This window comes from Lacerta agilis, chromosome 2, assembly GCF_009819535.1.
Source record: "Lacerta agilis isolate rLacAgi1 chromosome 2, rLacAgi1.pri, whole genome shotgun sequence".
Taxonomy (NCBI): domain Eukaryota; kingdom Metazoa; phylum Chordata; class Lepidosauria; order Squamata; family Lacertidae; genus Lacerta; species Lacerta agilis.
This window is the reverse complement of record NC_046313.1, coordinates 4,535,741-4,560,943: the sequence shown is the minus strand read 5'-3', so window position 1 is coordinate 4,560,943 and position 25,203 is coordinate 4,535,741. Positions and strand designations below refer to the sequence as shown.

Below are 25,203 nucleotides of genomic sequence, written 5' to 3'. Positions count from 1 at the left end.
TTTGGGAAAGAAACTACTTTTGCCATTTTTATGGCTGTTGATTGTTTGTTTACAGATATTTGCCTTGGTGGTATTAATAATAATAATAATAATAATAATATTTATTATTTGTACCCCGCCCATCTGGCTGGATTTCCCCAGCCACTCTGGGCGGCTTCCAACAGAAATCAAATACAAAAATATCAAACATTAAAAACTTCCCTAAAAAGTTCCCTAAAAACTTCCCTATTATCTTGTGTTGACTGCAGTAGTCATTGTATCACCACCCTGTTCATTGTTTTAGTCAAGCAATATTTGAATCTGCTCATATGCCTCTCAGGCTTGAGCTTCAGGTGCCAACTATGCAGGGTGCTACCCAGTTTATTTGACTTTGCCTTCCCGGAACCTGACTTCTGCTTTGCTTGAACTTTGCCTTACCAGAATCTGAACTTGTGCTTGATTTTGTCTTGCTCCCTTTGGAGCAATGGTGGGGAACCTTTTTGGCTCCATGGGCCAGACCCTTATCAGGATCTGCTTCATGGGTCAAATCTGACAGGCAAGTGGGGCTATCCACCTGTCAAAATACCTTTTGCACTGCTCTTAAAAGGGAAATGGGAGGAGACTTAAGAGAAGGGGACTCTTTTGCCAAGTCTCCTCCTCCTTCTCTTTTAAATCCCCAGATCTTGCTCCACTCAAATCTTGCTGCCTAGCCTGCTGAAAACAGGATTGTGCAGCCAATACAGATTGAAACCTTGTTCTCCCACCCATCAGTTGATGGGTGCACGTGGTTTGGGGAGGGGGAATGGCATGGCAGGCAATGGCTGGCTCATGGGTCAGAGGTTCCCCACTCTTGCCTACAGTACACATGAAGCCATCAGGCTGCAACTACATCCAGCCAAAAACTCTGCATGGAACTAACAGCATCTCAACTTAATAAGCAGAGAGAGGATCACCTGAATCGGGCCAATTTCTCATGTCTCACAAGCAGGTGTCTTTCTCATTCCTGATACCAGAGATAATTAAAAGAGATGGAGGGGCTGAAGCAGGGAGCTTGTGGGTGCAAATCTCTTACCCTGCCACTGCACAGTGGCCTCTGCGGGTGCCACATCACACAGCAGGTGGGAATGGTGCAAATCACAGTCACAGGACCCACCCTATTTCAGTGACTCTGTTTCATTTTGAAACTGTTTCGAACAGTTAAAAGTTCAGATGACCGAATTTTAGATTGTTTTAACATGCTCTGGGACCTGATGCTGAAAGGTGCATACTAAATCTTTTTATAAACAGTTCCATGCATGACCATATGTTTTCAGAACTATGTAGTGACTATCATGTCTATTTTACAGATGGAGAACAGAGGCGGAGAGTTCTTTGCAAACCAGGCTTTTCAGGAGAAAACCTGGATGCCGCGACTCAGCACTGTGTTTTCCAGCTTCCTGCCTAATTACACATTTCCTTTATATCCCCTGCCCTGGCTCTGTACTCTCATGGCAAAGTGAGGATGATCTGAAAGTCAGTATTGTCATGGAAGGCACATAGTGCCAGAAAGCCAGATAAGAACTTCATGGCCTTTTAAAAAGAAGAGCAGAAGAGACACAGACAATTACTGACTCCACCTAGATACGACTATGTCCAGTGCCCCCTGGCGACTGAAGCGTATAATGACACCATCTCTTCAAGCATCTTCTGAAAGCCAGGCGTGTCAAGGTGGAGGGAGACTGCAAACTTTTGAATAAATATGGACCAAGTAAGAGAACTCAATAAGAAATTGGTGACATAATTCCATGACAACCTTTGCCTCTGGTGCAAAAACCCAGCACTGCTCTGTCTGACATATTATCATTTTAGACATATTATCATTTTAGACACAGCATTACGCAACTACCAGGCATTACGTACTGCAACTTCCACAGCTAGTTGGTAAAGCTAACAAGGGACTGGAGCAAACATCATGCACATACATGGGCAAATGAGGGAGAAAAAGATGGACAAACACGACCAAAGACTTGGGACTCAGCTACACTGGCAAAGAAAAATCGCTTTATATGTGTTGTTTATGCATTCTAACACTGTGACACCAGATGGCGCTGTGGAGTTCCGTTTTTGCTAACCTGATTTCTCATACAAAGTTTGCAATGCATTTAACTGAAACACTTCTTTGATGTGTCTAGATCCAGCCTTGGCACACACTTCCCGCCTGCCCTCCACTACCCGTTACCTTCAGATCGTACTTCCTGTGCACGGTGAGCCTGTGGCTGAACATGTTCCTCATGACCAGCATGTAGCTCTCCTCATTGTCCACACTGAGCCGGTACATACCCAGGAACTGAGGCAGGAGGGTGCTCCCATGACACTTCACAATGTACTGGAAGAAGGCAACAAGATGTTCAGGAAGTACTGTTTGCTAAATACTAGTGAGCCCAGAACAAAGATCACCAAAAGCTTAGACAAGACTTATGCACAGTAGGAGGATGACTTCAGGAAGGAAGCGGCAAATCCAGAAATGGAATCGTAAGCTTCTCTGTTGGAGCCCTGGTCCCCAAACCACAATTCTCCTGCATTTTGGCTTGTTGGGGCTTTCATTAGTCAGGGTGCAACAGACTCAGCTAGCTATCCTTTGCCAAAGAGGACTATCCCTCTATCCAGTTCTTTGAGTCCTACTTCCTCTTCATTAACCTCCATCCTCTCTTGATCACAAGACCACTGTCTTTATTGAGCACCAAGTATACCCAGCCTAGATTTAAAAGGCACTCTAGATCTTCCAGCACAATGGCTCAAGGAGGACTAATACCCACCCACCCACTCACACAGAGGCAGACAGCAAAAATCCAGTCACTGTTTTCCTAGTGCATCATCTGTAATTAATACAGACATTGTCGTGTTTTTCTTTACTTCTCCACTCTGCCTTATGAGCCTTGTGCATGCTGGTTAGCACTAGAGACATATATAAAAAGTCAGCAATATTTTGATTTTCTTTTTCTAAAGGACAGCAGCCATTGTTTTCTTCACCCCAGAACACATCAACCTGCAATCTGTTATGCATCATAACCTAACCGAAGGAAGCTGGAGTGAAGTTACAGGGAACCAGGCAGAGGGCCTTCTCAGCAGTGGCGCCATCCCTGTGGAACACCCTCCCATCAGATGTCAAGGAGATAAAGAACTACACAACTTTTAGAATACATTTGAAGGCAGCAATGTATCAAGAAGTTTTTAATGTTTGACGTTTTATTGTGTTTTTATATGTGCTGGAAGCTGCCCAGAGGGGCTGGGGAAACAAAGCCAGATGGGCAGGGTAAAATAATAAAATTATTATTATTACAATTCACTCTAAAGCTATCATAAAGTACAAACTAGGGCTTTTCATCATGGCCAGCAATATTCTTCACCACATTTTTTTTCATAAACTGAAAAAGAGTCCTGGTGGACTCAAACGTTTGCTCACTACTTTGAGAATTTTACTTTGTTCTGTTAAAGGTACTGCAATAATGTTGCTGTTTGGATTTTTTTCATCCTAGTGGACCAACATGGCTGTCTATACGGAATGCCTCCATATCAATACTGATGAACAGGTCTCCTTGTATTCCTTCCACCTATTATTAGATGGCCCAAATGAAGAATTTGATAGTCTGAGGATAGGGCTTTTTGTGTTTTGAACTTCTGTACAGCGCCCACTGTACAGTGAAGTGCTTTACAAACAACACTGGTGTCGTTCTTAGATAGCAGGGCACTCGGCATTCCTTAAATGTTAGCTTTCAGTATTTTTCCTTTTGAAAATTGCTCCTAAGGCTATGGAGAGAAGCTGGACAGCATGAAATGATGCCTGCTCAGATCTCAGTAGTAGGTAAGGAACGGAGGACAACTTCCAGTGGGCAGGGGGCAGGAGCTACACAGGACCCTGAAGCCCTTTCCCCTGTCCATGGCTAGCAGAAAGAACTGTTCTTGGGGGACAGGAGGAGGGCAGGTGTGGAGGATTCCCTGGTCCTGAATGGGGTAACTGTGCCCCTGAAGGACCAGGTGCGCAGCCTGGGAGTCATTTTGGACTCACAGCTGTCCATGGAAGCGCAGGTTAATTCTGTATCCAGGGCAGCTGTCTACCAGCTCCACCTGGTACGCAGGCTGAGACCCTACCTGCCCGCGGACTGTCTCACCAAAGTGGTGCATGCTCTGGTTATCTCCCGCTTGGACTACTGCAATGCGCTCTATGTGGGGCTGCCTTTGAAGGTGACCCGGAAACTGCAATTAATCCAAAATGCGGCAGCTAGACTGGTGACTGGGAGTGGCCGCCGAGACCACATAACACCGGTCCTGAGAGATCTGCATTGGCTCCCAGTACGTTTCCGAGCACAATTCAAAGTGTTGGTGCTGACCTTTAAAGCCCTAAACGGCCTCGGTCCTGTATACCTGAAGGAGCGTCTCCACCCCCATCATTCAGCCCGGACACTGAGATCCAGCGCCGAGGGCCTTCTGTCTGTTCCCTCACTGCGAGAAGCAAAACTACAGGGAACCAGGCAGAGGGCCTTCTCGGTAGTGGCGCCCGCCCTGTGGAACGCCCTCCCATCACAGGTCAGGGAAATAAACAACTACCTGACATTCAGAAAAAACCTGAAGGCAGCCCTTTTTAGGGAAGTTTTTAATGTTTGATATTGTTGTATTTGGTTTCTGTTGGAAGCCGCCCAGAGTGGCTGGGGAAATCCAGCCAGATGGGCGGGGTACAAATAATAAATATTATTATTATTATTATTATAACTGTGCAAGCTTGCTAAATTCGCTTAATTCGTTTTGCTTAAGTGCACTAAGATTTTATATTTACTGTTATTTATTATATTCTCGTGGGGGTTGGCTTGGAGGTTCGGATCCCAAGTTAATTTTAAAAAGTTCACAGAAAGACAGACCATTTCCTGTCCCCGCCTCCCGTCGTGCAGCAACCTGTCACCCTGGAGGATCAATGGGCCCTACTGAACAGATGTGGGGTGAGGCACAGATGGCACTTTGCTTCCATGAGCACCCTTCAAGTCAGAGTCCACATGACATGCCCACAACCCCATATAAAGAAGCACGCTTGCCTCCTCATCTTACCTGGTGGTAGTGAGACAGAAGGCTATGCACGTCAGCCACATCTTCACTGGAGATCTCCTTGATCACCAACGTTCTGTCGTAGGACAGGAGGAAGCGCCCCCCACCCTCAATCTCATAAGTGGGCGGACTGCGTGTCAGCGAGACCTGAAGAAGTCAGAATGAACCAATGACAACAAGGCTCTGTAACTTTACAGCTTCATATAATCTTAAGGAAAACTTCATAAAAATGTATTACAGATGGTACCTAACACCGGTAAAGATAGCCAGAATATATAAATCAAAAAGCAACATGTGTTGGAAATGTAATAAGGAAATAGGAACTATGATGCATATGTGGTGGTGGTGTGAGAAAATTAAATCTTTCTGGCTATCGGTTCATGAGGAAATGAAGAAAATGATGAAAAAGTCAATAATGAAAAAGCCTGAGGCATATTTGTTAGGTTTAATAGATGAAGACATACCAAAAGGGAAGGAAAAAGTATTTTTATATGCTAGTACAGCAGCCAGGGTAGTTATAGCAGCTAAGTGGAAGGATGAAAAGGCACCATCGAAAGAGGAATGGATCTGTAAATTGAATGAGTATCTATTAATGGCAAAATGAACAGCGGTAATAAGGAATACATCAAAGCAAAACTTAAAAAATGAATGGATATGTTATGAGGAATATATGGCCAAACATTACTCAAGGGACGATGTGCTTGCATGTCTAGATTAAGAGATATGGAGATTAGTAAAGGGAAAATAAAGAGATTAAGAGGATAAGAAAATGTATTATAAAGAATGATAATACAGAATGCATATAGAGAAAAGGATTTATGACAGAAGAAGAAATGTTGCTGGAGGGGAGTCAGAGGGGGGAGGGGTTATGGGAGTAAGATTTGCTTGTTTTGATTAGTATGTATGTTTTTCTTAACTTGTTTTATGGATTTGTATATTTTAATTTAAAATTTCAATAAAGTTTCTTAAAAAAAAAAAACAAGGCTCTGTACCTATGACCCTGGCATGGCTGATTTATCTTTCTGATTAAACCCATGCCTAACAGAGGGTGGGAAACGAGAGTTAAGTATAAACCTTCCCTAGCTATGGAGTAGCAAAAAGCTGAACAAAACTTCTGGGCTCCAGATCTTCCCTCAAAGGGTCACTTCCCTGTGGCAGTGCCTCTTTGACAGCCACCTTCAAGGCAGCAGTTCCTTTAAAAAGGCTCTTAGGGAAATGGGGTGGTGCAGGAAATGCTGAGTCACAGAATCATCAATTTGGAAGGGACCACAAGAATCATCTAGTCCAACCCCCAGCAATGCAGGAATCTTTTTGCCCAACGTGGGGCTCAAACCCACAACCCTGAGATTAAGAGTCTCGGGTTCTACTGACTGAGCTATCAATAATTTTTATGAAGTCCAGGAAAGAAGCCCTGCCGCTTGCTTCAGTTTGCTTCAGTGTAAAGCCAGAGCGGTGCCCTCCGGATGTTTTTGGACTACAAAACTGACCACTGACTCACACTAGCTGGGGCTGATGGAAACTGTAGTCCACAACATTTGTTTGTTACCCTTGCTCTCATGAGAGAAACCAGACCAGGAACACATTAAAGAGGGTACAGTCGAATGCTGCTTTATGTTAGCATCCCAGAAGTCTCACCCTCTGGCTCTCTTTAAAGAAAAGGAAACTTGGAGGGTTAAAATGTGCAGAGAGAAATGGCTAGTTCAAGGGGTCTGTGGGAGCTGCTGGGGGCTCTTTCCCCTTCTATTGTGCTCTCTCATATGCTAATCTTTCCCTCCTCTCCCTCTTCCAAATAGAGAGAATGCAAGTCACAAATAGTGAGGCGAGGTGAGAATATTCTCGAGAATGTGCTAGAAAATTATCCAGAGAATATTCTCCACAAACTGTAAATTCTAATGTAAGAACCAGTTTTATAACCCACATTTTAAAAAATCTAGTAAATAATAACTCAAGCTGTGATATTGCCAGTGTAAGTAATGAATAATGATTTTTTTAAATCCAGTTACATTAGTAGGCGTTGTGCCATTCACCATTGGCAGTTCTGAAATGTGAGCTACAGAATTTTATTTTATTTTAAAGTTTTTAAATGCCATTCATTTAATTTGATGAACATTTGAATCTGTATGTATTTCAACTATATGTAATGGCCCTTTTTTCTATTTTGGTGTGACCTTATCCTAACAATTGTATACCCTTGGCCATACAGCGTGGCCTTTAAAAAAAGGAAGTACAGTAGCTTTAATACTTTATACACTTAAAAGTACCTAGGCCTATACAATTATGTGTAACAGCATGTGAGGTGGCCTTGATTTAAACAGTTGATGTTTCTATATTTTTATTTAGTGCCAGTAACTGGCTTTGCAGTGCCATTTTTTAATATTCCTTTTACTTTAAAAGCTACATTTCATACATACACAACATAATTAGAATTCAAATTTGATGGTAAATATACGGTTAGTGGCAGGCTTAGTGATTAACATGAGTCATTTACGTTGGGTTTTCAATTTCAAGTTTGGTGCAAAAAAAAATCAAAGAATGTGAATTCACTGCATTGCCCCATTGAATAAAAGTATCTGTACAGTTTTTGGTTGCCATCTGAATAATTTAACCCATGAATAAACATGTATATTAACTAATTATATCATTTTCAATGCATAATTTTTTAATTTATTTTCAGTGCATTAAAATGAATATTCTCCTATTTTAAATAAAAATTCTCTAATATTCTCAAGAATATTCTCCAAAAGATTATTCTCGAGAATTTAACATCACTAGTCACAAACATCCATTTGTCACAACCCTTGCAACCATCTTATATGCAGTAGGCCAGCCACACTACCTTCACAATGCAGACAGGAGCGGGGCCACCTAGAGAGCAGTTCATGGCAGAGGTAAGGTTCAGAGCGGGGACTCTGTAATTAATAGCTCATTCTCTTAAGCCTTCCAACTCCCATTGGGTGTTCATACACAACTCAGTACCCAACTGGCTATTTGTAACAGTTGTCATAACTACTGCAGTACCCGGGCAAGCAAATTCAGGAACAAAGGCGGTAATCTATAGCTGCGGCCAGACATTGGCCTTATCCCACCTCAAACATCAATTTCTCTCAAGGAAACACGCCTGCACCCAATGCCTCCAGTGAGCTTATTGGTAGCCTAGTAACCTTATGAGGCAATCTTCCTGCAGTGTGTCCAGCTGAGCAATTTATAACCCTCCAAATTATCTCCACATTGGAAGCATATACTACGATTTCTTACTTGAATTTCAAGCTTGCTTTCGAACCAGCGTCCTCAGTGTTCGAAAAACAAATTACTGAAGTTGTGCATGATTTTAAATTTAAAACTAGCAGATACATACTAAAAACAAACAAACTATAAAACCTGAACAAAATCATAAAAACTATAAAACCTGAATATATAATAAAATAACAGCAACTATAAAACCTGGATGAACCCAGGAAGAAAACACCTGCTCATTAGCTTTCTTCTAAAATAGCAGAAGCCTAAAGGAAAAAGCATTAGCAATTTCTCCAAAAGCAGGTCCGGAGGGCATCTCTGGGAAAGGAGTTCCACAACAAGGTTGCCTTGGTCAAGAAGGCTTTCAGCCTCCTGCATTACACTCTGAGGTCCAGTATACAGGAGAAACTCGAAAAATTAGAATATCGTGGAAAGGTTCATTTCTTTCAGTAATTCAACTTAAAAGGTGAAACTAATATGTGAGATAGACTCATGACATGCAAAGCGAGATATGTCAAGCCTTTATTTGCTTTAATTGTGACAATTATGGCGTACAGCTGATGAGAACCCCAAATTAACAATTTCAACTTTGGGGTTTTCATCAGCTGCATGCCATAATCATCACAATTATAACAAACAAAGGCTTGACATATCTTGCTGTCAGGAAATCGCCCTCGCCGAAGCTGCAAGCGGGTCCGGGGCTGTTTCAGTATCGGGAACCCCCATCTCCGCTGAGCAGCTCGTCATCTTCCCCCAGTGGAGGAAGCAATCGCTCTTCCAGTGGGGAGGGGGAGATGGGGACCGGAAGTGGGAGCAGGGGCTGTGGCAGGGATGGAGAGCCTCTGCACCAAGCGGGAAGAGGGGGAGAGGAACCCTTTCCGTCACCCCGTTTTAGCAGGGAGGAAGGACGTAGAGGGGGGAGGCGGGGGTTCAGGATCCCGCGCCTTTTATGCTGGGCAAAGAACCGGAAACGGACATTCCCGGACTCTGCAGAGGGATGAGCTGGACGTTTTTATTTTAGCTCCATTGTAAATATCTGCACAATAAAGAACTTAGTGTTTAGAAGTTCTGCGTTCGCCTGATTTCTCATGAGCAACCACTGAAACTCCTTACACTCGCTTTGCATGTCGTGAGTCTATCTCATATATTAAACTCCAGTAGCTAATGAAAACAACTGCTTACATAAATGGACTTTTCCACGATATTCTAATTTTTCGAGTTTCACCTGTATGACAGCAGTAAGGGGGCCGGGGCAGAGATACTGCATGCATACTACGGCCGAGTACCTAAAGTTTTGTGCAGGATTGTAAGAGGCCCACATACCTGGTAATCCTGGTCATCAATGCTGAAACGTTCGCGAAGATTGCGGAAGACCTGTGGGCAGTATTCCTTGAATTTGAAATGGCTGGGCAGGTTTTCTCTGCAAGAGTCGGGGGACAGAGTTAGCTGAGCTGGAGGAGGGAGCTGAACAATACCACGGACTGAACTAGAGCTGGGGGTGGGGGGGGAATTACATTTTTGAATGCACCTCTATGAAAAAAACAAAAACAAAAAAGCCTCCCCCCCCCCTTCCACACAAAAATACGAACCTAGCACATCACTCCCTGTTGCGCTAGTTTCTACTTACAGGGTGGGTTTTTGGTTTCAACAAATAAAGAAGCATGATGAAGTTTGATTCTACCCACCTTGCAGCAGTCTGAAGTGGTACAGCCCAGCCCATCACCTCAGACTCTGCTACTTTGTGGTCTAGGCCTAACCTTCTCCTGCTGTAGATGGGACCAGCTCTCCATTAGAAGCAGCCCACTGCAACCCAATCTTATACATAACCAAGCTCCTTCTGTTTCCTTACCAGAAGGCCAGTTTTTTTTCTGACAAATGAGCAAGGCCTAGTAATAGCTACCAAGTCAATCTGGGCATTATCTCAGTAATCTGCGACCCCTGCCCCATAATCTCCTTGCCCATTAGTATCCTCTACCACAGGGTGTAATCCTCCATTATTATGCAAATGGTCTCATGACCAGACAGGCAGAACAATCTTCCTTTAATGCTAAGCATTAAATACCAGGCAGAGGGGACAGCGTGTGAGAGGGAAATAATTTTTTTGGCTAGCTTTGCATGTGCTATACCAGGGGTGGCCAACTCCCAAGAGACTGCCATCTACTCACAGAGTTAAAAGCTGGCAGTGATCTACCCCCTTTTAGGGGGTTCAAGTCAAAGTTGTTGGGCTTTTTTTAGGAAGGAGGAAGGCCCATTTTGGGGGGGGCTGGGGCTGGGTCAAAGTTGTTGAGTTTTTTCAGGGAGGAGGTAAAATGTTGAGCTTTTTTAAGGGGAGCCACAGTTGTTCAGCTTCTTTGGGGGGAGCCAATGATCTACAGTGATCTACCACAGATGTTCAGTGATCTACCAATAGATCACGATCTACCTGTTGGACATGCCTGTGCTATTCCATTTTTTTTGTACTTTTCCTGGAGGAAGGTTCAAATCAAGCAATTGGTGGCCTTTCTGGAGTGCTACAACAGAAGTGGGCAACCTGTGGCCACATGCAGCTCCTAATACCTTCTGACACCACCCCATCCTTCCATCCCATCAGAGGTCCTTCCTTCCTCCTTAATTTCCATAGCTTAAAACAAGTGTTTCCCCACCCTTGCCCCTCCCTTCCTGTGTGGATTCAGAATGAATAAATGGGGCCATATATTGATAGAAATAAACTGATGTGTTTAACAAATCTTTTTCCTGGTATCAGAGCTTGGGGAAAAGACGTTTTCTTCTTGGTTTCTGCTCTCTCTGTGTGCAGTCACACTAAAGTCAGAAAATAATTATTTTCATGTGTTTTCTAGAGCAGCAGCTGCATTGGTCTGCTGAATTAGAAACAATAATCTCTGTGCAGTTATTTGAGAGTAAACCCTTCAAACCAAGTGGGGCTTACTACTCTTCCCAAGAGTAGGTTGGCACGGGACAGGAAATTCTGAGCAATGGTAAAGATGGAAGAAGGGCAGTCGTCATTCAGGTTCAATAATCCACAACATTTTTGAGTGCCCTCTATCCATCGCTAACATGCAGTTATCCCTGACCAGTTATCCTGAAGGAATGAGGCCCTTAACAGAAAACAGTTGCCTTCCCCTGTGGCACAGTTATAGGATAGCTAGACACCTACACACACCCACACCCGTGCAGGCTATGCTCTTAAAATGAGAGTGTTGCTAATAGGTGACTTATGGTGAGAGCTGGAGGGTGCCATGTTAGCTTCCCCTATATTATAGCATGTGCATTCGGAGGAACTATGTCCCTGGGGTACAGCATCTGCAGTCTTTTCTCACAGATGCCTGAGGGAAGCCCACAAGCAAGAGTTGAGCACTACAGCTCCCTCCTGCTCATGATCCCAAGCAACTGGTATATAGAGGTATACTGCCTCAGATAGTGGAGGTAATACATAGTCGTCATGACTGCAGGTGCCAGGCCTAATACCTTGCACTTCAAGTTAAAGGATCTTAAGCAGCAGGGGTGGAATCTGAAGTTGGGCTAAGAAGACTCTGTGCCTTTCCGCTCCTAGACATATACACCACCGGTCCTCACCTGTTGAAGAGATGATTGTTCACCTTTATTTTAGAATTCGCTTTGAAGTCATCAGGGAGCAGCATCACTGGCTGGGGAACTTGACTCAGTTCATTGATCTAAAGAAGGAAAGCAAATGTGACGCCACTGGCTTCTCTTGTACGAAGCAGCACATGTCAGGACAATGTAATAGCACCAAGGCAAGGCCTTCAGAAGAGAGTTCTTGTCTACCAAGAGCCCCCGGAGGAAGTGACATCCGGCCCAATGCCATGCCATTTGCAACCTAAGACTTGGGCACTAAAGCTATGCTGTTAGCTATGCTGTTAGCTTCTCCAAGCACAGGCTTCCTCAACCTCGACCCTCCAGATGTTTTGAGACTACAATTCCCATCATCCCTGACCACTGGCCCTGCTAGCTAGGGATCATGGGAGCTGTAGGCCAAAAACATCTGGAGAGCTGAGTTTGAGGAAGCCTGCCCAAGCATATCAGCAGGATGGACCTTTGGGAAAGGGCCATGGCTCAGGGGTACCAGCGCACCTGCTTTGCATGCAGCAGATCTCAGATTCAATCTCTGGAACTTCCAGGTACAGTTGGGAAAGATCCTGGTCTGAAATCTTGGAGAACTGCTACAAGTCGGCATAAGCAGTACTGAGCTTGACTAACCAGTGGCCTGGCGCAGTGCAAGGCATCTTTCTAAGGCAGCTTCATGTGGTCCTAGCGTGGCATACAACCAACAAGAAGTTAAGTTCACAGTTGCATCAAGAACCTATGGAAATGTATGTATACTTACAGGAAGTAAGGGTTATCAACAAAGTTAATACTGTACAGCAGTTCAGACAGGATTAGCCTAGGAAGACTAAGCTAGAGACTCACAGCAGGGAACCGCCAGTCAAGACAATGGGCTTCAGATGGAGACAACCAAGGAGGAAGGTTATGGTGAGGATTAAGAGCTCTGAAGAAAATGTTGCTTTAGTCCAGGGGTCAAATAGTCACAAAATAGGTTGCCTCAAAGCATGGGAAAGGAAGACTGTATTTGCATAGTTTTTACATGGGATTTACTCCAGTGCTATTTTACTAGAAAAATAGGTGCTGGAACTCACCATGAACACCTCTCTTGTTCTCTTCAAATGGCAATGGCGCCCACCTGAGAGGTGCCAGAACTGAATTCTGGCGAGTTCTGGCTAAAAAAAAAAAAGCCCTGTCTACCTCCATGGAATGACCTGTAAAAATCACATATTCAGCACCTGTCAGTGCCATCATGGCACAAAATATGGACCCTCGGAACAAATCCATGTGCTATAGTGGCTGCAGTAAGTGCTGGATAGCTGGGGGCGGGGGGGTTTACAATGCAAGCCACAGAAACCAATGGCAGGTTCAATTTGATGGTGGTTTGGAGGAGATGCCTTTAAAAAGTCATAAGGATCCATGGTTTTTTTTTGCCATCACTGACCCCATCCTGCTGCCCTGAGGTCACCCTTTGCCCACACAGTTGCTTCCCTTTTATACATCTATCTTTCTGTTCCTCACAAGCCCATCCACCACGGCTCACAGTTTCCTTTGTTCTAGATAGCATTTAGAAGGGAAGGGTGGGTGTCCAATCAGAAGGGTAAAGGTAAAGGGACCCCTGACCATTAGGTCCAGTCGTATCCGACTCTGGGGTTGCGGCGCTCATCTCGCTTTACTGGCCGAGGGAGCCGGCGTACAGATTCCGGGTCATGTGGCCAGCATGACAAAGCTGCTTCTGGCAAACCAGAGCAGCGCATGGAAACGCCGTTTACCTTCCCGCTGGAGCGGTACCTATTTATCTACTTGCACTCTGACGTGCTTTCAAACTGCTAGGTGGGCAGGAGCTGGGACCGAGCAACGGGAGTTCACCCCGTCGCGGGGATTCGAACCGCTGACCTTCTGATCAGCAAGCCCTAGGCTCTGTGGTTTAACCCACAGCACCACCCGTGTCCTTAATCAGAAGGGTAGAGGGTGTGTTTTAAACTTTATGCCCACATTCATCACCCCAAGTACCAGCATCTCTCAGGATGTTTCCCCCCATGTTGTGCTCCTCCAGTGAGTTTTCCTTAGGGGCACCTAGCTTGCCACTGCAGGAGACAGAATACCAGGCTAGGAAGACCTTTTGGCTGACCCAGCAAGGCACTAACTCAGCAGCTATGGCCAAGCTGGAATGTCAATTCTTCTTCATGGACTTATCCCAGGATAAAAACTCTGTGATAACAGTCTGGAGTTAATCACCTCTGAAACTTGATTATGAGAACGAGTCCAAAAGAGAAGTATTAAACTGGTTGTGGTATAGGCTTCCACATTTAGGAGAGTGAATCTCCCACAGGGACTTTCTTTCAAGTTCACAAAGCCAGGAAAAACACGGAAAATGTACCAACAGCCTGGGCTGCCACAAAAGATCAGGATGTGATCTGTATTGATATGATCATGGAGAGATGAGAGAAGGTGACTCATCTGCATAAATATCTGGGCCTGGCCTCTGTGTGAGAGACTGTTTGCTGTCAAGGGAGAAGGCGATGCTGAGGGGCCAGCCTGAATTTCAATCGCCACAGCCCTTTCTCCTGCAGCGGAAGCTGTGGTGCTGGGGTAACTTTAAACCAGTCCTAAGTGAAAGTGATAAGTATGAGTAGACCGGTTGCTAGCATCCAGCACGTCTTGTTTATGGGGGGGAAACTGTGTTACCTGCTTTGTTGGGGATTGTGTGTTATGGAATGAAGTGTTCAATTCTGCAACACGTATAAATTACACAAATTAAGCAAATTTGCTCAATCTCGTTTTGTGGATTTAAACTGCAAAGAAATGGTTTTTAAAAAAAGAACAAAACATTTTGTCTTTGCCAGTGAATGTGAGAGAGAGAGGGAAAAGGCAAGAAAAAAAGTCTATTGGAGGACATGGAAGCTCTGCACCTAGCCACAGAAAGACTTGGCTGGCTTCTGTTATTTCCACAGGCATCACCTACACATTTTCAAGAATGTAATTGCAACCATGGGGTCTAGAAACTTGACTTTACAAAGATTAAAGGTTAGATATTCAGGAAGTTTGAATCCCACTGGATTCTGCACGTTCTCTGTGCTGCCCCAGAATCACAGCATACACACTGCACAGGCAAAGTCAGTGGGTACATAATACACATGGACGGCTGAGTGGAGAGAATAAAACAGTAGGTATCAAATACCGGCTAATGCTGAATATGGTGTGATGACCCTGCAAACATAGATCAAAGGGGGGCACTTGTGGTCCTCCAGATGTTGCTGTTGGGCTTCAACTCCCAACACCCCCAGGCACCATGGACAATGGTCAGGGATGATGGGAGTTGGTCCCACCTGGAAGCCCACAGATCCCTGATCCCTGGAGTACACTATTCCTTATGGATTTATTCCACTTTCACTTCACTTTCCCTCCAAAGAGTTCATAGCCGTTTACATCCAGTTCCCATGCAGTCTTCCATCAAAATGCCTAAAAGGGCCTGACCTACTTGGCTTCAAAACCGCAGAACTGCGTCATGTGCCTTTGGACTAGACTCAAATTGAGAGCACTCCAGTTATTGTCAGCCACCAACAGGACCAATGGAGTTTAGTAGCTTTTCCTCACTTCAGGTTTCTGGGAAAGATCAAAGTTATTTATTGGGCCTACAGGCACGAACCAATCTGGGATATATCCTTTGTGGCAAAAAAACCTGCAAGACCCAATATGCTTCAGAGAAAACAGTAACCATAGCAAAATAATCAGGCCAATTATTTGCACAGGGGTGTTGTGGCAGTGTGACTGCAAGCTCATTCAGCTGGAAGTCTTCTGACATGGGACAGTTTAACCTATCAAACAAAGCCATAAACAGTGCGTTGATTTGAACGTCATATTAAACCAGCGTTAAAAATATACTATGGTTTGTATCTAACTAAATCGCTGCATGTGCAGAATGATTTCCACAAGTGCCACTGAACTTCTGCCCTTCCTTTCCCCATGCACTGCCCTCAATCTGCTCCACAAGGTTGGGGAGGGGGAACCCTGGAGCAGGATGGGGGTGTATATGCAGGGGGAGAAGTGCTATTGGGGTTTGGGATGGGTGTTCACCAGTATGTGGATGATACCCAGCTCTCCTCGCCAAAAAATCAGAACCAGTGAAGGCCCTGTATGAGTGTCTGGAGGTGGTTGGAGGATAGATGGCGGCTAACAGATTGAGGTTGAATCCTGACAAGACAGAAGTACTGTTTTGGGGGGACAGGGGTTGGGCAGGTGTGGGGGACTCCCTGGCCCTGAATGGGATAAATGTGCCCATGAGGACCAGGTACACAGCCTGGTTGTCATTTTGGACTCATAGCTGTCCATGGAGGCGCAGATCAATTCTGTGTCCAGGGCCTCTGTCTACCAGCTCCATCTGGTATGCAGGCTGAGACCCTACCTGCCCATACACTGTCTTGCCAGAGTGGTGCATGCTCTAGTTATCTCTCGCTTGGACTACTGCAATGCATTCTATGTGGGGCTACCTTTGAAGGTGACTCAGAAACTATAACTAATCCAGAATGCAGCAGCTAGACTGGTGACCGGGAGTGGCCGCCAGGACCATATAACACTGGTCCTGAAAGACCTACACTGGCTCCCAGTGCGTTTCTGAGCACAATTCAAAGTGTTGATGTTGACCTTTAAAGCCCTAAACAGCCTCGGCCCAGTATATCTGAAGGAGCGTCTCCACCCCCATCGCTCAACTGGAGGTCCAGTTTCGAAGGCCTTCTGGCCTTTCCCTCCCTGCGAGAAGTGAAGCTACAGGGAACCAGGCAGAGGGCCTTCTCGGCGTATCTGTCAACTTTTCCCTTTTCTTGCGAGGAATCCTATTAAGAATAAGGGAATTTCCCTTTAAAAAAGGGAAAAGTTGACAGCTATGCTTCTCGATAATGGCGCCTGCCCTGTGAAACACTCTCCCTTCAGATGTCAAGGAAATAAACAACTATCTGACTTTTAGAAGACACCTGAAGGCAGCCTTGTTTAGGTAAGTTTTTAAAGTTTGATGTGTTTTTACTATTCTGCTGGGAGCTGCCCAGAGTGGCTGGGGAAACCCAGCCAGATGGGCGGGGTATAACTATCATTACAGTCGTACCTTGGTTTTCGAACAGCTTAGTTCTCAAACGTTTTGGCCCCTGAACGTCGCAAACCTGTAAGTGATTGTTCCGGTTTGCGAACTATTTTTGGAAGCCGAATGTCCAACAGGGTTTAGGTGGCTTCCGATTGGTGGTAGGAGCTTCCTGCAGCCAATCAGCAGCTGCGCTTTGGTTTCCAAACGTTTTGGAAGTTGAATGGACTTCTGGAACAGATTCTGTTCGCCTTCCAAGGTACGACTGTATTATTATTATTATTATTATTATTATTATTATCATTATTCCCACAAACCATGTTCTGCACATGCAGTCATTCAGTTTGAGAACAGAGATGGTGAACTGAGGTCAAGAGGCTAATGCCAGTGAACCCATTCTGATTCAAGGGCAAAGACTGCTCCAGTTTCCTTTCTCAAACAGTAAGAAAAATCACCACTTGCTTCGTAAGGCTGTTACGAGGAAGAAAGAGAGACTGTACGGTACTATGCATATTTAGACTGTTCCATTATAATTATCAAGTTTCTCTGGTATCATTCCCAACACTGAACGAGGGTCAGAACAGAGTCAGTGCTTCTAAATGAGTTAATGCAGCTTGCGATTTAGTAAGCCAGTTCTAAAATGGAAACTTATCTCCCACCAACATTAATAGCCATACGGAAGAAGACTGCACACACAGAGTTAAGAGGTTAGAATGATCTGGAAACACCTAAGCCAAGATATATTACCAGAAAGTTTCCATCCAGGCCAAGTGAAAAGGACCCAAGACACGCAAGGCAGACTTAACTTCACCAATTCTATTTTATCTCGTTTCTTAAAAGAGAGGAGGGGAGGGAACACGAGCCACACAGCGTATTATTTTTAGGCACAAATACAAGCTTTGCAATCACACTTTGGAAGCACTGAAGGGCAAAACGGAAGGAAGCAAACTGGCTTTTTGTTCATCGAGAGGCTTATGCTTGCGGCAATCAAGACAGTTTGCAAGGCAGAAGGGCATGCGCTGAGGCCCACGTACCAGCCGCCTCCTTCATTCCGGAATCTGAATTATCCTGGTGTTGTGCCATAGAGCTCATATGCTCCGCCCTCCCCCAATACTTTGGGGTCGTAAAACTGTTGGAATCAGAGGGAAAGGGTCAGTTGAGCTTAGGGAGGGGAAAAGAAAGGAATGCAGCCAGACAGCTTAAGACCTGTGCAAGCATCTCACAAAGAGATGCCAATATTGTTCTACAGAAAACACACTTTAGGCCTACAGGTGTTGGTTAATTCCCTTCACATCCAAGGTCTGAGGAGTGACATTATTTTGGAGCTGAAAAATGAAGCCAGGCTCATCACAGAGGATGTTGCAGAGTGTGCAACAAGAACTGCAGCTTCCACTCATGATGCTTTAATACATTTATCAGAGCACTGCACTCTTGACACTTTTGCAGTGCCCAAAATAAGGCTGCTCATGTTCCTATGAGCCATGGAAAGGAGTCCCTCAGTAAGCAATCCCCGTTTGTTAATATGAGAGCACACCAGGGCATTCAAGGCCCAACTGACCTGGTCATTCCATCACATGTGCATTCCAACTGTGGAAACAGAAGCCAAGAACACCAAGAATCTACATGTAGCATACTTGGTGCAAATCTCCATATTCATAGCTACAAATCCTCTTCTTAAAGAGAAAGTAAGTAAATTCTTAAAGAGAAAGTAAGTAAATCTGAAGCTCAACATCAAAAAAAACTAAGATCATGGCCGCTGGTCCCATCACCTCCTGGCAAATAGAAGGGGAAGAAATGGAGGCAGTGAGAGATTTTACTTTCTTGGGCTCCATGATCACTGCAGATGGTGACAGCAGTCACGAAATTAAAAGACACCTGCTTCTTGGGAGAAAAGTAATGACAAACCTAGACAGCATCTTCAAAAGCAGAGACATCACCTTGCCAACAAAGGTCCGTATAGTTAAAGCTATGGTTTTCCCAGTAGTAATGTATGGAAGTGAGAGCTGGACCATGAAGAAGACTGATTACCGAAGAATTGATGCTTTTGAATTATGGTGCTGGAGGAGACTCTTGAGAGTCCCATGGACTGCAAAAAGATCAAACCTATCCATCCTTAAAGAAATCAGCCCTGAGTGCTCACTGGAAGGACAGATCCTGAGTTGAGGCTCCAGTACTTTGGCCAACTCATGAGAAGAGAAGACTCCCTAGAAAAGACCCTGATGTTGGGAAAGATGGAGGGCACAAGGAGAAGGGGACGACAGAGGATGAGATGGTTGGACAGTGTTCTCGAAGCGACTAGCATGAGTTTGCCCAAACTGCGGGAGGCAGTGAAAGATAGGCGTGCCTGGCGTGCTCTGATCCATGGGGTCACGAAGAGTTGGACACGACTGAACAACAACAAAGTAAATTTTGATTGAGCCATACTTGGACATGTAAAGTTCATTCTTTACCTTCCCCTATTAACTCAAACGAAAAAAAGAACCTAGATGCACTTCAGCAAGGGATTTCAGTAAAGAACAGGAAACACCACACTTCAAGGGATTACATGGAAGATGCCTCCCAATGGGACCAAAACAAGGCTAAACAGTGTTGGTGAACCCCTTGTCATGAGGAATATGAAAATAATGAAGCTGAAGAGCAAGATGCTGACTACCATCCTGAATTTTAGACTATATGTAGTCACCTGGGAAGTACTGCCTTAACAAAGTCATGGCACTCTGGAAAGCCTTACATGCTGACCTTGAGAAGTCCACAACACTAATCATTTTGGAAAGCTGTGCTGCGAGAACAGTTTCAGGTGGCTTGTGGACAGGCCGCATTATTCAGCTGCAGGAATCTTTTACTGCGGATGTTATATAACATATAGCAGTATCTTATATAGAATGTGTCATCTGAATTGCCTTTCAGGAGTTTCAGGTTGCGTGTTTTATTCTATCACTGTTGATGTACTTTTAACATGCAAGCCAGCTTGGATGAGTTTTTTATTCAAAAAGACATGTAAACATTCTAAAGTAAAAATTGAAAAGGTATCTAAGTGACAAAAAGGAGAAATGCTAGAGAAATCAGTAGCAGCACAACCCTACAAGCGTTTTCTTGAAAATAAGTCCCACTGTGTTTAGTGAAGTTTATACCAAATTAAGTGTGGATAACAGTTTTGCTGTTCCGTCTACTGTCTAAAAATAATCTTTGCCAGAAGCTTTGGGTGCATGAGAGGGAGCCCAATTGGCCAATCAATCTTCAGCCAGTCAGAGTCCTGTAAAAAATCCCCAATAGGGTGACAGGGTTTATATAATCTCTACTGACAGATCAGAAACACTCCCAACAAAGCTTCTATGGGGTTGAGAAAGCATACCACTCACTAATGAAAAGGACTAGCATAGGATACTGGTAGTAGGTCAAGAGCAAAAACACGGAACAAAAACAGCAAGAATGGAGGATGGATAGAGGATTCCACAAGACAACAGTTCAGCTATTAGCCCCAACACATCTCTGCTGTTCATGGCTTCCAGTCCCACAAGGGAGACTAAAAGGTAAATGTTAAGAGAATAGGTGACCAAACATGGAATTGGACACAACAATGATTGGGGAAAATTGGGGAAGGCGATCTTCAGGTACCACTTCAGTACTGATACCTAACAATGACAGCAAAAAAAAACTATGCAGGTCCCAGAGGAAGAAGTGTATTTGCTCAGTAACAATGGCAGGATAGTCAATGTTGAGTACCGGTAACTGATGCCATTTCAGCATCTCTGTCTCTTCGATGATTCCCAAAAATACCACCTCAAGAGATGAGAGTCTTATGGGGAGAAGGGCATTGTTTGGTAAGAGATTAAAACTAAGAAGTGCTGGTATCAACCAGGGATAGCCTACATGGTGCCCTCCAGATATTGTGAACTACAACTCCCATCAACCCCAGTTAGCATCACAACAGTCAGGGATCATGGGAACTGTAGTCCACAGCATCTGGAGGGCACCACATTAGCTATCGCTTTATAGAGCCACAGAATCATAAGAGTTGGAAGGGACTCAGGGGGTCCAATGCCCTGCAAGAATCAAATGGAAAAGCAAGCAAGTGAAGGGGATGGGTATTTTGAGAATGAAAAGTGACATTTTGAGAAGTAATCTGTCTACTTCTTTGTTCATTCATTTTTGTTCGCTGGTGAAAATCCTTTAATGCAAAATTCCAAGATTATGATCTCAAATGGAGGGAAATATTTTTTGATGTCAGGTTCACCCAGAGAGTTCCTTGAGAGCCAGTCCACAGATACATGACTGAAAGAGTAATATTATGCATGTTCACTGAGAAGTAGGCCCCACTGTGTTCAGTGGGGCTTACTGCTTGGTTAAGAGTGTTTAGGACTACAACCTGTGTACAGTATTCATTTATTTATATCTGTATACCGCCTTTCACCTGAAGATCACAGGCTGGTTCACAAAATAGAAATACAAAATTAAGACACAAAACACATTAATCAAACAAAAACAAAACAAACAAAGGTACCTGCTTGATCCCAATAAAGTCCCACAGCAGCTACCTGACTCCTTTCCAAAACTCCACCTGCTAGACCCAGGCAGAAGGAAATTATCACCGAGCATCAGATGAATAAAGGAAAGTTTCAGATCCGGTTACCAGAAGCCTGCTACCTGCAACTACACTCTTCCAACTGAAGAAATGTTTTCTTTTTCTACAGCAAGGTGGTCAGAACACCTGTCTCTCCTCCACATTTTGAAGCAGCACATGGGCTATTCACAGGCACGTAAGAAGGGTGAGATTGCTGCAGCCTTGCAGTAAATAAGGAAAATCTCCCTGAAACTATGGCAAATTCGGGGGATATCTGTGCGATGTATGGTTGAGATTCTTTCTTAGCCACCCTAGTATCAGATGGCCAGTCCTCATCCACCAGATTTGGAAGCAAGGGACAAGACAGAAAAGGGGAAAGAGATGAATGTGTTGGTTCACCCCTTCAGCCTAGCCATCAAGAGCAGTGTCCACAGAGAACATAGAGACATCTGTTTAATATCAAGGTTTGACCAATGTACTTATTGATGCTGTTTATTTGCCTTTGGAAGAATGCTTCATTTTCAAACAAATACTACACTTCCCTAACACGCATTCAAAACAGTTCACAACAGCCGAGAAAGTGCCTACATTAACGTAAAGCCAATATAAACTGTAACAAAGCAGTAATGCCAGCCAGTGTATTCACACAGTGAACATTTGTTAGCCCCATGTATTGGGGAAGGATAACTGAAAAGAGAAGAGGGGCAGCTACTATAAGCTATTATATCTTGAAGGGTGGTGATGGTGAAGTGATAAAGAGAAAGAGAGGTAACAAGAGGTGGTGGGAAGAAATGTGTTGGATACCAAGGTTGCCAAATATCTCTGGATCAGGACAATGCTTTGTGTGCATCTGATGAAGGGGATTCCGGCCCGCGAAAGCATGTGCCATAATAAAGTCTTATGGTCTTTAAGGAGTTTGGGGGTTGTTGTTTTGCTACAAAGAGATTAAGCATGTAAATAATAATAATTTGTATACTGTCCTTCATCCAAAGATCCCATGGCGGATCACAATAGAAAAATGCAAAATTATTGCCATTCAGGACAGTTTTGTGAATGGATCCTAAACAAGAACCTTCCTTCCCCCACTTAGCAGGCGTAGATCCCGCCCCAACTCATTAGCTGCCCGCCACATCCCACATACATGGGTCAAGGGTAGAATTGGAAGGGATTCCGAGGGTCATCTAGCCCAACCCCTTGCAATGCAGGAATCTTTCACCCAACGTGGGGCTCGAACTCACGACCCTGAGATTATGAGTCCCACGCTCTACCCACTGAGCCATCCCAATTTGGGGTTTGACCGGGAGGCGTTACCTGATGGTTGATCCCCCAGCCCAGCACTCCCAGCAGAGGGTCGGTTGACCGCAGCACCTTCACACGCTGCGGCACGAAGTGCTTCTTCTTGGTCTTCGTGCGGGTCCCCGGCCCCACCGAGGCTGCCATCCCCGGGCGCCGCCGCTACCAGCCCTCGCCCGCTCAGCTGCCCTGCCCGCCGCTCTCTCGCCCTCGCCGCCGCCGGCAACGGAAGCAGCGATCAGCTGATGCCGCCGTCACGTGACACAAAGGGAGGGAGGGAAGCAGAGTCGGCCGGGGCATAGAGGAAAAGCGCGGAGTGACGCAATGAGGGAGGGAGAGAGAGATTGACTGTTGGGAGGGGGGGGGAGAATGACCTGCACTTCCGGTAACAGATGAATCATAGATAGAATTACTGTATAGAGTTAAAAGAGTTAAAAGGGAACTTGATGCAAGGATCCTTCTCAACTAGACCCTACAGGGCAGACGGCCACCCAACCTCTGCTGAATCTATTCTGCTGTCGAACAGCTCGTAGTGACAGAAAGTTTTTTCCTGATATTTAGTCGGAATTTGCTTTCTTGTAGCTTGAAGCCATGGGTTCGAGTCCTACCCTTCGGAGCAGGAGAAAACAAGCACGCTCCATCCCCCACGTGGCAGCCATTTAGACATTTGGGGATGGCTATCATATATCTCCTCGCGGGCCCACGAGCCGGGCCTCGCTTCCCATACATGGCCGAACCGGCGCCGGCCCGCCCAGCCTGCGCGCTCTTTCCTTAGGGGGGAGCCCGGCGTGGAGCCAGGGCGGGCGGCTCCGCTGAGGGAGACGGCTGCGTGCTCCGTGGGAGCCTACTGTCGAGTCCACGCCTTACAGTCCTGCCCTCCCTGTCTCAGATTAGCTGGTTTGATGTAGGTTTTGGATGGCTGGAGGGCTTGCCTGAGCCCCGAGCATGTTGCTTTGGGTTTCCCCACAGTTCTCTTTTAAAAGCCTGCTGAGGGATTTATTTATTTTTACTCTGGGAGGAGTGTGATTTGCAAACTTTTGATACAACCCAGTAAGTTTTGCTAATAGGAGAGGAAAATACACATCTACCCGCCCCCCCATGCAGCTTTAGCAGTTTCTGTTGTGTCTCTAGGCTCATCCTCTCCTGTTGTATCCTTCTGCTTATTTTCTTAAGCACCAACCACTTGTCTTCTGGAACACGTTGCACTCCCTTCATCTCCGAGTTGCTCTTTTCAGTTAATTCTCTAGTTCTGTGATGGCATGTGTGCATGTGACAAGAAGAGCATTGTACATGTTTCCCTGCTACATTCACTCATCATGCTTCCTGCTGTTTCATTCATGCCTTTCAGACTAAGATGAAATGGAGCTTTTTTTTTCCATTGCCAGCTGAGAATGACACTTTTCAGAAAGCTTTTCACTGAGACTCCAGAAACCCTTTATGGGCAGTGGATTTGGCCCCTATTGGATCTGATGTGATATTATAGATTGTTGAGAGAGAGAGAGAAAACGACGGTGAAGATGAATTTCAGCAAATCCTGCTCCCATGTTCTCTTATAGGAGGTATATGTTCTCTTCTCGTCTCACAGAGTATTGAGTTTTTAACAAATCAATGGGGATAGAGCTGGAGTTAATTTTGGTATATAATTGTGCTATACTTTTAATATAGGGGGAAGCATGTGTAGTGTTGTGCTTTGAGGCAAGATAGCAATACACTTATGTATGTGCATCATGGAAGGTTATAAATACATACAGGGTTGCACAAATAGCACAATAAGAGAGGCAACAAACACAAAAGGGGGGGGTATTATGCAATGGGCATTTTTCTGGTAACCACATGCCCAAGTATCTTATTGGCATGCCTTTCCATTGTATTCCAGTGTTTCTTAGATATTCCTTGAATTTCTTGAAATTGTTTTGCAGGCTGTGCATGTGTGTGTTGGAAACTGAAAGGACAGGAGGTACTAAGGCCAAAATGCTAGGCCAGGTGTCACAGAAAGCTCAGAGGACGCACAATCGAACAAGCTAAAGGGTACCCTTACTGCCTTTCTCTCTCTCTCTCTCTCTCTCTCTCTCAGACAAGCGCAGAATGATAACAGGAAGCTTCTAACTTTTATCTTGAAGGGCAAAAAAGAGATGATACATAAGGAGACACATGGGGTGGGGGGAGATGCCCCAGGTGGGAGACCAACTCAGCCCAACACTGCGGTTGTGGAGCAAAGGTAAAGGGACCCTTGGGTGGGCGGGGCAGGCAGGCAGGGTGCTGCTACGGGCTCCTCATTTACTGCACGGAAAGGGAAGCACAAGCGGTTGTGACACACAGAAAATCACACACATGGTCGAAAAGGGAAAAGATTAGCGGGGGAGGGGGAGAGAGAGACACAGATATCCACACCAGAACAGCATCCGCTGCCCAATTGATCCTGGGAGTCAGCTCT

General features: G+C 44.9%; 1 protein-coding gene across 3 annotated transcripts in view; it reads right to left on the bottom strand.

The window, feature by feature from the left end:
• PIP4K2C (phosphatidylinositol-5-phosphate 4-kinase type 2 gamma) overlaps window positions 1-22,949 on the bottom strand; it is a 36,960-nt gene extending 14,011 nt beyond the window's left edge. Inside the window, exons 1-6 of one of the 3 annotated variants that reach the window (XM_033137652.1) lie at window positions 22,788-22,893; window positions 17,950-18,044; window positions 11,860-11,957; window positions 9,610-9,706; window positions 5,056-5,199; window positions 2,198-2,344 (exon numbers count right to left, since the gene is read on the bottom strand). In XM_033137652.1, coding sequence (XP_032993543.1) covers window positions 2,198-2,344; window positions 5,056-5,199; window positions 9,610-9,706; window positions 11,860-11,924 — 453 coding nt within the window. In that variant the 5' untranslated portion in view covers window positions 11,925-11,957; window positions 17,950-18,044; window positions 22,788-22,893. Of the gene's footprint in view, window positions 1-2,197; window positions 2,345-5,055; window positions 5,200-9,609; window positions 9,707-11,859; window positions 11,958-17,662; window positions 17,748-17,949; window positions 18,045-22,787 lie in introns of all 3 variants that reach the window. The other 2 variants (XM_033137660.1, XM_033137645.1) reach the window with 2 other exon arrangements.
• Window positions 22,950-25,203: the final 2,254 nt, after the last annotated feature.